General features: G+C 47.6%; 1 protein-coding gene across 2 annotated transcripts in view; it reads left to right on the top strand.

Annotated features, from left to right (window-relative positions):
* The window catches only part of LOC122386862 (zwei Ig domain protein zig-8-like), a 101,356-nt gene that overhangs the window by 77,160 nt on the left and 6,089 nt on the right, over nucleotides 1–18,107 (top strand). For both annotated transcript variants that reach the window (XM_043376540.1, XM_043376541.1), the window contains exons 2-4: nucleotides 3,781–3,846; nucleotides 9,402–9,577; nucleotides 11,639–11,797. In XM_043376540.1, the coding sequence (XP_043232475.1) occupies nucleotides 3,786–3,846; nucleotides 9,402–9,577; nucleotides 11,639–11,797 (396 nt within the window). In that variant the 5' untranslated portion in view covers nucleotides 3,781–3,785. The remainder of the gene's footprint in view (nucleotides 1–3,780; nucleotides 3,847–9,401; nucleotides 9,578–11,638; nucleotides 11,798–18,107) is intronic.

An 18,107-nucleotide genomic window follows, 5' to 3' on the forward strand; every position in this document is an offset into this window, starting at 1 on the left:
TAATACGGTTGGGGAAATAAACCACTGAGCAGTGAGCATCATTACGGGCTAAGTGTTAATGCACATATATAAAGCTTAGTAGAGGTGCAAATGTTTTATTCTTTGCATTTCTACGAAACCAACGGTACGTTTTTTTAGGGGGGAGGAAGTCTTATCGAGCCGCAGATGTACAGGTCTCGCGGGTTTTAGCAGTAGGTTTTGCACCTAGAAAATTTAGTGTACTTCAGGCTATATCTTCGTCGTCTTAAGCTTTTAAGTGTTGAAGATGCGATCGACTTGTTGGGTAACAAGCCGGCCATGATCGTGTAAATGGCTTCATCGTAGATCGATTAGTTTCCGAGATATAACCGGTAATGTAAAAGTGCAAAACCTACCGCTTAATCTCGCGAGACCTGTACCTAAGCTGTCGTAAAATATATTATATGCAAACATCATTGTCTTGAACATTACCACAAATTCAAAAGTCAGCGTCGCACGACGATTGCAGTGGCGACGACTTTTTATTGTTGGAGGGTTGGTAACACCGACATTGTCATATGACCTTACAATAGATAACCGATCGACAGTTCCGGGCAAGAACATCCTTAGTGTCAAATTTTTCGAAGTTGAGATTTGTATACCATTCGACTCAGCTCGACGAGCTGAGTCGAATGGCATGAGAAAAATTTGACACTTAGGATGTTCTTGCTCGGAACTGTCGCGATGAAGGTAATGTATGTAGATGTGTACACTGTCATACAGTACGGTGTGCGGTATGCATACATATAGGTAGGAGGCACTAGGCAGTGAAATAAATAAATGAAAAAAAAACGTTTTGTTTGCATGTCGTGTTTTTGTACTATTGTGGCGAGAGCATGTGTTGAAACACACGCAATGCAAAGTGTTCAGTTTCATGTTCATGTTCAATTCCTGTTAGAGACCATTGAGCTGCTTTCTTAGTACCCAACAATAGCTGGGTGGCAAGCGAATGCTAAATTCCCAAGTTCCAGCTTCATTCCTTTAGCAAGTCGACCCAGAAACCTTTCAGATGAGCTTTTAAGCCAATTGCCGTGAAACGTCCCTCAGGTTAGTTTAAAGCCACTCAGGCAAATCTCATAAGCGTGCCTCTCCTGGATCTGCCTTTATACTTCCACTGACGATAAGGTAAGGCTTTCAGACTTTAATTCACATAATTACATACGTGAAATCACGGAGGAAATTGGCGTGCATTTTGGTGAGCTGGGACCGACTTTTAGAACGCTCTCCGCTGTCTTATCTATTTCATTTTCTTCTTTCCGATTGTCATATGACAGCGACGTTTTCCGCTCGCCTTGGCCGCAGACTGCGTAACTGCATAGCTCAGACTGCGGTAGATCTGGCGGTGGAGACGAACTGCACAGCTCTCACCGGCTGGGATAAACGCACCGCGCTCGGCCGCTATCAACGGAGCTAGTTACTTAACTGTGTGTCCGGGGTCGCTGCCACATCCTAATGTGAAAAGGAAGAAAACGCGACTCACTATTGCTACGACATAGCAGGCATAACGAATCAAGGACAGGAGTGTGCGAGTTAGAGTTGCAATTTATTGCCCTAGTGATTTTGATAAACCAGGTGCCCTCGCGACATATGTCAGCCTCTCTGATTGGTCCCGGAGCTGGTACAGAGATCGACCCATTCTCGTTGGAACAATGCGATCAAAATGATGCATCGTTTCGACGGACAATTACAGATAAAAAACGGAACCATGTTTCATGGAAGTGTGCAACTTCGATTGGTGTCCCAAGCCAACTGCAGCGAGCACTGCACATCGCTGTGTTCTAAGTATCGGTAATGATTAGCCGACCATTAATTGCCTATTGGAATGCCGAACGCTTGGCAACAAATCTATCGTCATACTGTCCCCGATCGGCTGGTCCGCCCTTTTGGCGTGCCTATGTATTCATGGCTCAGCCAGGGACAGCATAACTAAACCACGGCCGCTGGTCGCCGCATTATAGAGCTTAACTGATGACGTACAAGGACATCTATTCCTGCTGATATTGCGTGTGCATTTTTAACAAACCCGTCAGCTGAGTGATGAGCATGAGGTATAGGATCTATATGCGCTCTTGATAATTATCGACTAGGAGTATTTCGGACGTCCGACTCGCTCCTTTTATTCCCTTGTGATCGGAGCGACAATGAAGATCTGGAGCATCGGATTAACTATTGATTGCTCCCATTAGTGTGGGGATTTCGTGCGACGCCTCCCCGCTGATTAAAGATGAGACGAGTCGCGTCACACGGAGGTCGCTCTCTACTCTCTCCGTGTCAAACCTCTGTCTTGCTGGTATCGACTCTTCCCTGTTGGTGCCGGCCAGAGTTGCTGGTATAGTAGCTGGCTCTGCCCCGCTGGTGCAGTTTTTCTTCCCTATTGATGCCTCCTTTAGCCCATACTGACGGATTCTGTCTGCGCAATTCGTCCTACTGATCTCGGCTCTTTGTTCTGTTGCGGTCTGCTCCGTCTCTTGATGTTTTCCGTCCGCTCTGTTTTGCCATCGTCTGCCCTGTTGGCCTTGGCTACCTGCTCTGCCGGCGCCGACTCTGGTCTGTTTGATGTCGCCGCCCTTTATATTCTCTTACCCTACCTGTTATGCCATGGGCGGAAACCATTCCTCATATCTCATCTTCAGACGGTAGAAGGCAAGATCTGACACGAACAGACGTCCGCTGCAGACGGGCTATATTTACCTTCCCGGAGCGGTCTTGCATCAGAGCACAGTCACACCGTCAATATATGGCAGGGTGTCTCCGCCGGAGAGAGGCCGTGTCCGTCTGGAGAGGTGTCTGTGCCGGAGGGGGAATCCTGTCGTCTAGCTAAATTGGTTGATGAGTATGTCTCTTCGGAGAGGGCACTCCCCGTCTGATGAAATGTTCGTGAAGAAACACCCCGTCATCTGAAGAAATGTTCTCCCTTAATGGCCACTCTGTCGAACTTGGGTGGGGTCCCCTTAGGGAAAGACACTGGGAATTACAAAATGACAGCAAATTTAGTTTAAACATGTTTAACCCTTCTCGAATTCGATTGCCCCTGTAAACTCACAGCATCAGACCATCAATTACGCAGCAAATAAGGCGGTCGGGGACACTAAGCCAGTCTGTCAGTTGCGGTCGAGGGGTGCCAATGCAGACTGTCGGGGTCGGTCGGGGCACCCATGCAGGTTGTCAGCGGTGGTCGGGGTCTACACAATAACATGCTGCCGGGGGCGCCGATGCAGGCTGTCAGGGGCGCCCAGCCCGTGCAGACTAATGGCTGTGAAAATCGATCTATACGACGGTCACCTGCGACATAGTGGCTAATTGGTGGTGTCAATAGGCGCAACCACGGCGCTAAACAATGGCTGGTGAGGTGGCGCGGTCCGACCGAGCCGTTCCCCTCCCCGCCCCCGCCCCGGTCATGGACAGTACGTGGTCGCGCCGGCCGCCCCAGCCGAGGAGGGGAGGGGGTGAACCTGACACGACTTGGGTCAGTCGATCGCTGACACAGCAAACACACTGCAGACACGCGACTTGGCCGCGGCACAGCTCTAACATATTGTGAAACCATAGTTTGCCGGCAAGGCGGCGTGACTTTAACTCGAGCAAGGCGACGCTTGATCCTATGCACATTAGCAATAAATAACTTGTCCATGCATAATGCACTAGTCACCATAAACTTCATAACCCTGGGGAGCGTTCAAGTTGTAAATTATGCTGTCGCCATACATGTGCGAAAAGCGAGGATGTGCGATTATTGAGCATCGAATCATTGCTGTGTTTCAGACGCAATGGGGTCAGACGTTCTGTACGGCTCTCGAAGATTTGCGACCTCCCTCTACCTCTCTTCTGGTGAGTACATACACAAAACTAAAACTTCCAGCTCCTTCAGACCTACGTAAGGACTGAGGATCATGGTGTTATGAGCGTAAGTCAAGCTCGATTATTGTTTAATGCGTTTGTTCCTATTCTGTCCGGATATGCTCAGTGCAAATCCAGTTCAAATTCAGTATAACCACACTTTTGTTATGTGTGCCAAGGTGTTGCTAATTTGTGAACGTTTTTTCTTGTTCCTAGATAAGCGAATTAGTGCGTTTTTGCGCGCCCTCTTCAATTCAGTAATCTAAGAATCTGACTTGCTAGTCACTTGTTATTTGTGTTTAATGTTTAAGAAAGTCTGCCCTTTATTCGAACATGGCTGATGTAAATAATACTAGATATAAAAATTGATACTAAGTTTTAGAAGAAGAAAAAAAGAAACTGAACGCCATCAGTCTACCTCCGTCTCCACTGGGACCTCTGACGACAGCCATGTGCCGGTGCTCTGGCCTCTGGCTGCCCGGAATTCTGCCGTATCCGGCTGTTTTCCCAGTCGGTAGGCAGTTGGCGGCCGACAGCGGCAGCCAAATTAGGTTGACAGTGAGACCGAGGATTGAACGCACGCCCTGGAGAACTGTCCCATTCAACTAACAGCCATCAGACTGATGGCCAAACGCCGTCCGTGCCCCTGCGAAACGCGTGCCACGCGCACCCACCAGATACTGCGAAGGATGATGGCGGCGAGACCAGACGAGCCAGACCGGCCCAGACGACCAGACGAACCAGACCAGACGAGTAGACGGGCCAGACCCAGAGCCCAGAGGGTAGATTTCTGGGGTAAATGCACCACTTTTATGGCAGATATCAAAAGATTCGCAAATAACTATGTTATTTTTCAAGCAGAAATAGTATCACGAACCGGCCTGGAGTGGAATCAGCATCAGACCAGTTTTTCTGTCTTTAAATGAACATTTGTCACATATTTGCAACGATTTAGATATTCATTTTCTAAAACATATTGGTGCTTATCCGGCGCATATATGGCTCTTGTTTAGCATATTTCGTTGCTATTTTTGTGCTCCGTTGCTGCTTCATTTCCACCAGTAAGTGTGTAAAAAGCCCATTAGGCAGTTGTTCAGTGATGAACTAACTCACTTCTCGCCTAAAAAAGTTAACCAAAAGAGACGGCAAAAGAGAAGGAGTTGCTAAAAAATAGCAATTGAACAATTGTTAACTTTCGAAGGCGCTCTAGAGGTGATGCACGTCGGTAATACCTCGAACCTTACGTTTAAGCAATGAGCATTAGTCCTAGCATTCACTCAGTAATCTCTTCAGTAAGCGCAAAACCATCGATTAAACGCATGCAAAACTATTGGGTCGATGCGATGTGCTCCTGAATTGTGTGATCAAATGATCTGACGTTGAAGAACCAATTTGGGATCATGTCTGAGACTCATATCTTTAGATGAAATGTGTTAGAATTGTTAAATTCGTTTTGATTCGTTATTCATTATGTCAAATGCAAGTGCGACCTACGCTGTCATCCAGAGCTGTCATCATATTGGGAACGTCGGGCCGGCAGATTGTCCTGACAACGGGACCGCCAAACAGCGTCAATAATTAGCCAAAGCTGTCATTATGTCCACCACATCAGGCGACTGTCGTTTTGTGTTGAAAGCTCGCTAAGCCGGGAGTGGCAGTGTTGCCGGGCTGCACTGCTGAGCACTGAGCAGGGAACAGACAGCACTGCTGAGCAGGGAACAGACCGCACTGGGGAACAGACTGCACTGCTGAGCAAGGAACACACAGCACTGCTGAGCAAGGAACAGACAGCACTGCTGAGCAGGGAACAGGCAGCACTGCTGAGCAGGGAACAGACAGCACTGCTGAGCAGGGAACAGACAGCACTGCTGAGCAGGGAGCAGACAGCACTGCTGAGCAGAACGTGTGGCTGGACTGCTGGACAGGGCAGCAACACTACAACCAGGCCCGTGGCCTACCCCGTGATTCCCGATACAACTCCGACCACCCTGCCAGAATCTCGGCGAGGCCGTCCCGACAAACCCAACCCGAGACGAGACGACCATTCGCAGAGCCGACTGACTGTGAGGTCTGCTCTTCAGTGGTGCTCTAAATTTTATGACTTAACTTGAAAAGAGTCTGACTCGTACGATGTTTGGCGCGCGGTGAACTGGCGAGTTGATTCCACACTTTGGTCGTCTGCTTCAGCCTCGAATTACGCACAGGACAATAGGCAATAGCCTGTAAAGTGATGATGTGGGCTTTTGCCATCCCAGTGCCAAAACAAGATAGGGTACGTTTGTCGAATAACAACCGGAACTAGCTTCTCTGAGCCACGGCTCGGTACCCGGGCTGCAGCGTTCTTTGAGAGGTGGCTTTAAATGCATGTGTTTGCTTTTATTATCTCAATGCAACCTAAATATTCTTTGCTACTCTTGCAAACCAGAATTTAGCCTGTATTTGTCTTTACATCACAAGTGCCCTTTATTTCATTCAGGCGTCCTACATTCACTTTTGAAGCTATCTATACCTTCTTCTAGGGCCTTGGCTTCTTCTATAAAATCGCTGATGTGATCTATGTATAGAACCTATGTTTAGGTCAAAGTGATGAAGTTTTTTACCAACGGTGACTTTGATAATTCTGTTTGTTGCTTTAGCCAATATGAGTTACATTTTTGGGCTCATCAAACGTGGTTCTCATAGCTTGTTCTTTATACATTGTTGGTACGCTCGGAACACGTGCTGGGACACGTCAACCGATGTATTACAAGTTTTCTGTAACATGCGACCTCTTGTTTAAAGAAATTAGGAACTTTTAGATTACTCGGCTATTAGCTGTGAATCAATCATTGTCTGCTCGTCTGCTCTGGTTCGACACCTCAACAAATACGCTCATCCCCCCCCCATTAATGATCTCAGCAAAAACGTGCTGATGAGAATCTTGAAAGAAATTTTCAGCGCTGCTTCCTCCCACTCTGCTAAATTACACTTCGCTTCTAGAACCGATGTCTTCGCAACATTTCCCAGTGTCTTAGACTTCCGCTGATCGTCTCTGAAGTTAACTAGTTGGCAACATGTGCGGCGCGCCGGATGGGGCCGTCGAGCGCCAGCTCCTTTGAAGAGTGTTCAGTCTAACGACTGTCGGCGATGGGATTTCCTCGTGCTCTCATCGCGGCGGCTGTGATTTAACGACCTGGCGAGCGGCGCACGGCGATCGGCCGTCATCTCGGCGCCGGCCGCGGCAGCTGACCGGGCGTTTTTCAGCCACGACCGAGCACCGCCCGAGATTCGATTCTCAGATTCTCGTAAAGTTAGTTTGAATCTCAGTTCCATTAGTCAGAGTTCGTTTATAAGAATCGCAGATCATCATCAGTGCCTTGCATTGGTGGGTCCAGAAAGGTGATTTAGGACGCTGTGGATGGTCCTTCCTTCCACGAAAGGTTCCCTGATAAAATACTCGGATTTCGATTCGTTATGCCATGTTATGCTTTGCTTTAAAGTTGACATAAGCCCTATCGTATAAAATATGCGTAGTTTTTTTCTATACGAGGAAGACGACAAAACGGCGACAATGTCGGACGCTGCGAAAGGTCAAAATTTCCCAAATGATATTCCACTGAGATCCGCTAGTACGTAGTGGTAGGAGTTTTGCATTAGCACTTCTTATTGGATTCATTCCTTGACTTATCTTGTTATTATACCTGGAAGCCAATATTCAACACATTGCTTTATTTTTATTAGCATCGCCTTCTGGTGGCGCCCATACGCTATGGAAACGCCCTCTCGGTACTGAGTATCCTGGGCCTCGTTTCATAAAGCGAGTCCGTAACTTACGCCGGTTTTTGGTCTTGTATTGCAAGCGCATGTGAAGCGATGAATTTATTTCCCCCTCTCCCTTCTGTTCTTGCTAGCAAAATAAATGAATTCAACGATTCAAACCATCGCCATCGCTTCACATGCACTTGCAATACAAGACTAAAAACCGGCGTAAGTTACGGACTCGTTTTATGAAACGAGGCCCAGTTTGCACATATCCTATGCCCTCGGTAACAGGAGGCATAGGATCACACACAATCACACCTCAGCTTCTATCAGATTCCACCGCGCCTTGGCGCTCCGCAAGGGTCACTTGACTCCTGACTCCATCGTGAAGCACCGCTCGGGTCATATGACTCCTGACTCCATCGTGACGCGCCGCTCGGGTCACATGATTCCGCCATGGCGCTCCTCTCGGGTCACATGACTGCTCCCGGAGCCTGGCAGTCCCGGTGGGCGGGTCACTCGGCGCACAGATCCGACGGCCGCAGGAAATGAGACGGCGGCAATCAAATAATCAGCACCCTTCTGCTGTCGGCAATAGCTTCTCATTAGGCCCGGTATGCCACACACGGCGGCCGGCCGACCGTTGCCTGGCGGTAGATGGACGCGTTCAGCCGTGCGGCCGCTGAACGGACCCACGGATGGTCTATGCCGCTCTGGAGATGGATAGGGGATGATGAGGAGGATGACCTTCACAGAGGTCATCCTCAGGGGCGCGTACGGCTCACCCTAGCTATGAGGGACATATCTATATTTGTATTTATAATTTACTAATGTTTCCGTTTTTATTCGTTCCTTTATTATCCTAAAATTGAACTGGGATAAATATGCGCCTAAAATGTCCATAGTTACCTTGCAAAGTGGATTTAAGAGGTTGTACGAACAGATTTGTGTAACAGCCGCACCTTAGTGTCAGAAATATCTGATTGGGTCTTTTTGACGTGGAGTTACGGTAAATCCTTACAAAATCAACATCAGTTAATTGCATTTAGCCATGTCTCAAGAACTTTGAAGAATAATTCAGGAACTTGAATAACAAAGCCGATTTAGCTTTGCAAGCGCTGTTTTACACAAGTTTAGCTATACGCAGCAGCGCAAACTGGTTATTGTTCATAAAACTACACTTCTGTAGTAACTATGTATGAGATCAACTTACAGCTGAACTATACCAAAAAATGCATATAGTTCATATTATTTATATCAGCGAAATCCGTAAATTTGTGTATGTTGGCGAACAGCGATTGTGGTTTGTGGCAACTGTTGCATCAGTGTAAAAGAGGTCACGGAGTACGGATGTTGCTGACAATATGACGAAACAAGATCGGATGACTGCCAACAGCTGCTGCACAATCAATATTCATGGCGTCATGACACCGGAGAAGGCCGGCATCTCATGACCAAAGGCTTCGTCTGTAACTTGAGCTGTGAATGGTGATCCAATCTTAAACTGACCTGTGACCTTTCCTCTGACCTGACCTGAACTAACCTGTGGCCTGATTCCTTGACGTTAACTTTTTCTATTGATGCGTGACCTGACATGTTACCTGACCTTTAATCTAACTAAACACCTAACCTGTGATTGGATTTGTGACCTGACTATTGATCTGATCTGTAACATGACTTGTGGAACGTACTGACCTGCGATTGTGCTAGCCTGTGCTGACTAGTGACCTAACCTGACCTGTCGTGTCGTCTGACCTGTGACGCGACCTACCATCTGACCTGTGACCTGCCCCCTATCCCTGCAGTGCTGCTGATCAGTGTGCTGGGCGACGACCAGCCGGCGGGCAGCTGGGACGGCAGCACGGCCACGCTGCCTCAGCCGGACCCGTCCGAGTTTGGTGGGGCCCTGGAGAATGTGACCGTGCAGACCGGCGACACGGCCCACCTGCCCTGCTCGGCGGCCGTCGGAGGCGACAGTCCCGTGAGTTGGCCTGAGGGGTGGCATGGGGTGGGATGGATGGCTTGGGATGTGATGTGATGGGATGTGTTTGAAGGAACTGCCATTCATGATAGGTATCCTTAACCCGCGCCCGGCTGGGGGTCCTGGATTTCCACGCCCTGCTGGGGGGGGTGTTTGAACACCCCCCCCCCCCTTGTAACTCGGCTCCTGGGCCACGTAGCGATACGCGGAAGGCGGCGTTCGAAAGAACATAAAAAATAATGACGAAATCACTTCTGTCAATTTTTTGGTCAGGTCAAAGGTCAGGTCACCAGAGGTCATTGAAGGCAAAATTTCGCCGATTTCCAGGTCGAATGTCGAAAATTTCCAAGAAGCCAACGCATAACTCGAGAACCAATAGAGCTACAGCGCCGCGGAAAAGCGCATTCGATAGCCCTATTAAAGCCCTTTCTGAATAATTCTCTCAGATTTGACCTAACGTCAACGGTTTTGCCTGCAGGGGGCAAAAATTGCAAAAATAACCGATTTTTTTCGGAAACAGTTTTTCTGCAATAACTTTTGACCCAAGCCTTGTACGAGCTTACTTTTACCGGCATTGTGTTCCTCTCGTCAAGACGCATCGAACGAACTATAAGTTGACCTTGAAAGGTCAACTTGAAAATTTGACCTCAGGTCAAGGTCATGACCTGACCGGAAAGGGTCATGTTGCATATCAGTCGATCCGTACCGTCGAGCTGAACACATCTAAGGCGTTTTCATCGCTCTAGCATGCCTCTATCAAAAGTTATTTGCGAAAAACTGTTAGATACCATTCGTGACCTAAGATGACCTCAGGGCATAAACAGGGGTCACGGACACCATTTTCATGTTCAGTGTGTCTAAACCACTTGTAATTCGGTGTTTGGGAGTGTTTATAATGTCTTTTGTTCAAAAGAGGCGCATTTCAATTTTTTCCCATTGACTTATAATGGGGAGGTCGCAAAAATGGCCTGACCTTAGGTCATCGATTTCAAAATTCTGAGATATACATTTTGTACATGTTATTGCTCTTAGTAATCGCTGAAAGTTTCAAAGCGATCGGTCACTCGGTGTAGCTATGACAGACATTGAAACTTTTTATGAGGTGAGGTCACTTCAAGTGACCTGGTGACCTGACCTTGAATGACCTTGGTCTGAAATTTTCACAACATGTGTAGAATTGATGTACAATAAGGTGTACCAAAAACGGCGGCGCTCCGCGCCGCCGTTTTTGAGATATTTGCGAAAAAACACAAGGGGGTGTTTACACCCCCCCCCAGCAGGGCGCGGGTTAACTAGTTATGTAGTTTAGTGCACTTGTTAGCCTTTAGTCGGAAGTGGTAAATGATCATGACCGATCATCTGCTAGTATTTCGTATCCAGCGACAAGTCTAGTGTATGTGGTTGGCTCGGCTTAGTTGTAGCGCATTATTTCAATTTCGTTAACTGAGCGAATGATATTTAGAAGGATCAGTTTATCAGCTTCTCTATTTTTCCAAGATCGTTGACATTTAAAACGGAATGGCTCGACCAATTGAATGAGATTGGCAAAACAAAGAACAAAAGCTAGGAGATAGGCTGTCATGCGCGCTTGCATCACCTATACAGCGTGTCACGGTAAATTGCTAGGTCTTTCCAGAAGTGACAGTTCCAGTGTTGTGTGCATGTGCCGGAAGTTATTGTCCAAGGCAATATTATTTCATTCATTCTAGAAATACGACAGAAGATCAAGGCATACGTTAAACTATTCGTCTAACTTGTCATCAACAGCATGTTGCTCATCCTGTAGGGTTACAGGAGTGCGCCACTCTAGCAAGTTTTTTTTTTGCTATTTTTCTTTACGCTGATTCTGTTGGGGTAAATGGACTTGTTTTGCCAGACTCAAGCGCTGCAGTGCGCACCAGTATCCAATTTCATCCTGCAGCTTCATTTAGATATGGGTATGTGTACCTGTATCATTCCGTGGTCCCTGCAATAGCGGGTGTTTATCCCAAAGTCTAACTCGCTTACATTCCTGGTATGGGTCGTTCGTCTGACATATCTGCCTCGCTGCTTCCATTCCAGGTATGGATACGTCGCAAGGACTACCACATCCTGACCGGCGGCAAGGCCAACTACATCACCGACCAGCGCTTCCAGGTGCTGCACAAGGCTGACACCACCGAGTGGACGCTGCAGATCCGCTTCGTCGAAGCGGGCGACCACGGGACCTATGAGTGCCAGGTTCGTACCTTCGGCAAAACATGCAAATTCAGTGAACAGGCTAGGTATAAGATCACAGAAAACTGAGGAGGGATACAAACAAAGCTGCTCCTAGGCAGCTCAAAACTGCAACAATGAACCGCATTTATGCGTTTCTTTAATAGGACACAAACAGTTGTTTGCTAACAGTTTTCGTGATATTTCTCCTCAGACACATTTCCAAAGCCGGAACAGCAGTCCTTTTAGACTCACTGTGTTATAATACGATTCATTATTAGCCGCCTAATGTACTTGTGGCACAATACGCTGTTTTCCTCCCAGCTAACCTGGAAAACATGCAGGGAGTTTGGCACATATGGGAAATCCCAAAGGATCGCAGCTATAGGGAGGGGGTGGGTGAATGAGAGAGAGAGAGAGAGAGAGAGAGAGAGAGAGAGAGAGAGAGAGAGAGAGGGAGAGAGAGAGAGAGAGAGAGAGAGAGAGAGAGAGAGAGAGAGAGAGAGAGAGAGAGAGAGAGAGAGAGAGAGAGAGAGAAAGAGAGAGAGAGACAGACAGACAGACAGACAGACAGACAGACAGACAGACAGACAGACAGACAGACAGACAGACAGATAGACAGACAGAGACAGATCGACAGAGACAGAGAGGGGAACGAGTAAACACTTGGCAATTTGTAATCGCGGGAGGGTTTTTTCGCAGTATTCAATTACATGTTTCTATTTATTCGCACAAATACCTCGCGTGGGATAATTTAGACTCAATCTGGGAAGGGACAGCATTGAAGCTCACGGGGGAAGTACGGCACCGTGAGGCGTGGGGCAGAATTGGCAGAAAGGAGCCCGGTGTAGGGATTGGGACAGTATGAGACTCCCCGCGGGGGCGGGGCAGTATGGATTATGGAACCTCGCGCAGGAGTAGGTCAGTATGGGACCCACGCGGAGGTGGGACGCTTTGTGAACCCGACGCGAGGCGGGGCGGTACACCGATACCCTGTGACCGCACTGTCATCCGGTCGTCCGGTACTGCGCCGCCATAAAGGTCCCAGCGCCGGCCTCCCCCGACGCCGAGCCGCCCCGGCCGGAACCAGCGCAGTCCCGAGGCCGTTTGGCAGCGATCACGACACTTGAAACGACCCATCATTGTTAATGATTGACGATTCAATGGCCCCTCGGCGACGAGGACATGAAATTGTTGTGGCCAGAATGCCGATGACTGTTGACGTTTATTTCGTCATGAGCTGGCTTTATGGGTGTACAGCAGCATAGGACCGATTAGTAAAATGATCATAAATATTGCAAATATGCCCATGTAGGCATGCAGAAGGAAGCTTTTCATTGGCACTTGCTGCTGCGGAAAATCAGAACCAGCTTAAATAGCCTAAAGGGTGGGCCAAAAAAGTGTGTCACTTTTCAGCAGTAGTTTCTCAAAAGTGGTAAAAGATACGAAGAAGAAACATTCAGAACTTATCGTTTGACAAATTATACGATACCCGTTTTATAGAAAAGTTTCAATCGAACTGATGTTGCCATCATCATTTCAAAATGGGATCTGTGCGTCTCACTTTTATTTGCGTTTGTGCTCGAAGTGGGCACTTCCACGCTCAAGGCACATCTGAACACGCTCCAGGAAACTGGCGCCGTCTCTCGCCGTGTCTCTCGCCACTGCACACGGCCCGAGAGACGCTGCAGCTGCTCCAAGGTCTCTTCGGTCACCGCGTGATCTCTAAGGGAAGCGAAAAGTAGTGGACTCTTCACAGTCCTGACCCCAACCCGCTGGACTGCTGGTTTTGGGGAGCCTGCAAGGACAGCGCTTACCGCAACAAGCCCAGTATAGCCTGAAGGAGCTGCGTGTCAGCGTCGAGCAGTATACGCGCGTGAAGTGCCAGCAGCTACCGCGGAGAGGGTGGGCGTCAGCTCCCTGGAGCACGTTCAGATGTGCCTTGAGCGTGGAAGTGCCCACTTCGAGCACATGCGCAAATAAAAGAGAGAAGCACAGATCCCATTTTTTAAATGGTGATGGCAACATCATTTCGATTGAAACTTGTCCATAAAATGGGTATCATATAATTTGTCAAACGATTACTTTAAAGTTGTGAAAGTTTCTTCTTCGTATCTTTTACCTGCACTTTCGAGAAATTACTGCTGAAAAGTGACACACTTTTTGGCCCACCGTGCATATGGCAATTTCAGTCATGCATCAGTACTTGATATACAACATTTTAGAAATGACATGAGGTCGCGTAACCTTTGAACTCATCTGAAACAACAAACTTTATTGTTCTATCCCGAGCTCCTGAGGGGACATAAGGTGGTAAAGAGGAGTAAAGTTACTGAGCCAGTGACCGAATGTTTCTACTGCAATCTGCCATCAGTTCGAGAATAATCGGCATTCAGCGCATTGGCAATGGTCACCGTCACCGATACAGTACGTGATTCTATTTCACCCACACTGACCCGAGCCCAAGGAATTCCCTTCCGCTGCGCCTTATACATCGCGTGCTCGATTGGATTTGTATTCGATTTGGCCTCAGCCGAGACGTGTTCATTTGATATGTGTGCGGCTGGTTACACCGTTCTCGGTATGTCGAGTTATGCTTTTTCGTAAAAATCATAAGTACGTGCTGATCAGTTCATGAGGATTAACAACCTTTGAATATGGCTACTGGGTAAACTGTTTGGCGCCAGACTGGGCCAAACCGTTGTCGTGCTGCCTGCAATATAGCAAATCGTTTTGCGAATGGCAACAACCGACTGTTGTACCCGACTGAAAACTTATAACGGTAGATATACATAGACGAGGGAAGGGACAATATTTCGGAGGCTCCGGGTCAATTAGCTAGTAGGCCATGAAGCTGATATGACATTTAAAGAGGTGTGATCCTTTAAGCCGCATCCTGCATTTAACAATAAACTACCTGTAGTCTAAACGTATGTGCATATAAACGTATATCAATATAGCTGACTCATAATTGGTAAGCGCAGCGTATAGAGCGCTTATAGTCTAGTGCCTGCTTTCGGTAAGAACTCCCCAACTGTAACGCTCTACAAATGTAACGCTCTCCCTAACACGCTATTCCTAGCCACATTTCAGCGAGCAAAATGACCCATAGGCCTGCATAGCTCAGTTGGAGGCGTCTCATTTTTAAATCATGGATGCTAACGTAAATGTCAGAGTACCTCGCACAGCTAAAGGCTCTTAGAGACGCTAAAGTAAGACATGCAAGAGGTATGTGAAAATGGCAGTAAAAAGGCAAAAATGAAGCAATGAGATGCGAATATAGCTTTGCTATGGAAAGTCGCAACGTACCGTTCAGCGACCGGCTCAACGATGACCTGACGCTCGCGGAGGAGGCTGAATAGAAACATCTGAGCCATTTGGAGTCACATGGGTCAAACAAATCCGTCTTCGTCTATCTGACCCAGATATTCGAGGTGCTCCAGTTTCCTATATTGGACGTGAATTGAGCCTTTCAGCCATGACATTTTCCCAATGTTATTCGAGCGCAAGATCAAAGGCTTTAATACAATACAGCGTGCTTCCAAGAGAACGCAATAAGTACAGTCGAACCAGTACCAGACAGTACCTACATTTTGAAGCTGTATTTGCGATCATATGTCGGCAACTGCAGCGCACTGCAGCGCTGGTGTCTCCTCACATATTTAGCTAATCTATGCAAATGACATCATTTCGTAAGTGGCAGTACTAATCTCCGGAATATACCGCGCTGCAATGCATAAATTGCAGCGGGCACTGCGGGGACACGGCTCCCAAAATCCTCCGGCTCCTGGGAAGTTGAGCTCGGCTCCAGCCGGTCATCTATCTTGTCACGAGGTGCGCACGGGCCGCGTGAAGAAGCGTCTTCCCGGCACCTCTATACCCGACACAGTTACCGCCCGTGTCAATGTCTCGCCGAGAGCGGCTGCAGCTCGCCATGTGACCGGTTTCGCGGTGTCTGAATTTTTCATCCGCACGCCATGCCGTCAGACGGCCGTGCCCGTAACGGCTAATTTACGGTCCGGCTGGCTCCTCGCACAATTTGCAAATGCCTCTGAACAGGCTGTGTGACGGTGGCCGGCGTGGTCCGTCATCAGTGCACAGAGCTGCCGGAACGTGATAGGATGGTGCCTTTCTTGGATCGGCCGATGGCTGTTCGATTTGTGATTTGAACACAACGGCTACTTTGCTGCTGGTGATCGGATTCCGCGGAGTGATTTTGTTGGCTGGCAGGTTTATGGCTCTGTTCGGCACGGCCAGTATGTCAATTTGTGTTTATTGCGTCTGCAGCTGTCTGCTTCAGTGCAGTTCAGCATGGGATTGGTACAGTAAAAAAGTGGCCCTTCTAGGCATAAAAAGAGCTTGTGTATATCAAAAGGAAAAAGACGAGAGGGATAGAGCACGAGAGAAGAAAGTGAAAGACCGAGAGAAGTGAAAGGAGAAAGAGAGAGGGAGCGTAAAAGAGAGAGACGGAGAGAGGGAGAGAGAGAGGGAGGGAGAGGATGGAGATAAAAAAGAGAAGAGAGAGGGAGGGAGAGTGTAGAGGTCAAAGGGTCGCCCCGCGCTGCTGTGCCGTCGTCGGGACGCTCTATTGAGCGGCGGCATGCCCCGGCCGGTCGTCTGGCTCCGTTACCGGGCTCAGAGCAGCGGCGTCGTTTTGCTCCGCCGGCCGGCCGACTCCGGTGGTGGGCCATTCAGCGCCCATGTAAACCGTTCTGCTGGTGAGCTCTAAAACTCGCCGAACCGGGCCCGGCTGATACACGCTGATTCATTGCCGGATGACGAACGGTTTATGACGGTATCGTTGTGCCATCTTATGCTGCGATAGGGACTGAGAAATGTGGTTCATGTGCCGCTATCGTAAAGAGTCCACTGAATGCTCCGTGATATATAAACACAGCCGGAAGCTGAACGGGTCGGGGATCGGCGGACTGAGCGAGGGGGACGCCACTAGCCGCTGGGCCAGACTGAATTCAGACATCACTGTGTATAGCGAGCGATGAATAATGCACAAAGTGTTATGTAGATTATTTTTATAGGGTCAGGAGTCTACTTCACTATGTGTCCCTGTATGTCAGTGCAGTCATGAAAGCATATCGACGGGATCTGTTAACAATTAACATGCAACCACAAAGCTGTGAAATGAAATATTACGCTTCAAGTGCAAACACCCTTTTTATACTTCTTTGAGTCTAAAACAAGAACACCACCACTGATGATCCGTGGGTCAATAGTGCATTCTCTAATAGATTTTAACCCGCGCATGACTGGGGGGGGGGCTCTACAGAGCCCCCCCCTCATGTTTTTCAGCAATATCTTCTAAACCGTTTGACGGATCAACACGAATCTTACGGTACCCTCAGAGGCATCAATTTGACAGAACACCACTACTGATGATCCTTGGGTCAATAGTGCATTCTCTAATAGATTTTAACCCGCGCATGACTGGGGGGGCTCTACAGAGCCCCCCTCATGTTTTTCAGCAATATCTTCTAAACCGTTTGACGGATCAACACGAATCTTACGGTACCCTCAAAGGCATCAATTTGACACCTTGTGATAAAAATTCAACTTTCTAGCTGCCATAGTTTAGCCGGAAATGACGTCAGAGTGACGTCATGTCGGCCGATTTTCATGCAAAATACTGAAATACGGCAAACGCTCTCAAGAGCTCAGTTTTAAAGCTAGATCCATTTTCTTTGCATGAGTGGACTACAAATACAGGTAGCTATCGAACTGCTATCTCGAATTTTCGAAATTTTGAAAATTTTGAAAAATATTCATTTACAATTACAAAAATATTTTTTTTATTTTTTTTCAAAAAGTTTTTGACTTTTCGCAAAAACCGGAATATATGTGATAGATCACACACTTATGAACTCCATTTGCAAGTTTTAGCCCAATATCTTCAAAAATAGCCAAGTTATTTGCATTTTTGTCAAAATTTTACAATTTTATGTTTTTTTCAAATCCATTTTTTAGTACGTTTTTGACGACGCACAGCAATATAAATGGCACATCGTGTTCCTGAGCTCAAACTGCATCTGATAGGCACCTTTTCTGTTGAAAAATTTCATTTTCAAAATTTGACGTTTTCTGACCTGAAAGTGACCTGACTTCCGGTAAATTCAGCTGACAATGACCTCAAATGACACAGACGACACTATTTTCGAAATCTACGAGTAAAAGGGACCATAAAACATGCGTCACGTGACCGATACATGATATACAATTTTCGTGACCTAGGATGACCTGGCCTTGACCTTAAAAATTCGAAGTAAAAGTTCGGTACCCTCAAGGTATCTAAGATATCCGTCAAGGAGTGCGTAAACCAAAA

Source organism: Amphibalanus amphitrite, unplaced genomic scaffold (genome assembly GCF_019059575.1).
Source record: "Amphibalanus amphitrite isolate SeventyFive unplaced genomic scaffold, NRLGWU_Aamphi_draft 000265F_arrow, whole genome shotgun sequence".
In the NCBI taxonomy this organism is placed as follows: domain Eukaryota; kingdom Metazoa; phylum Arthropoda; class Thecostraca; order Balanomorpha; family Balanidae; genus Amphibalanus; species Amphibalanus amphitrite.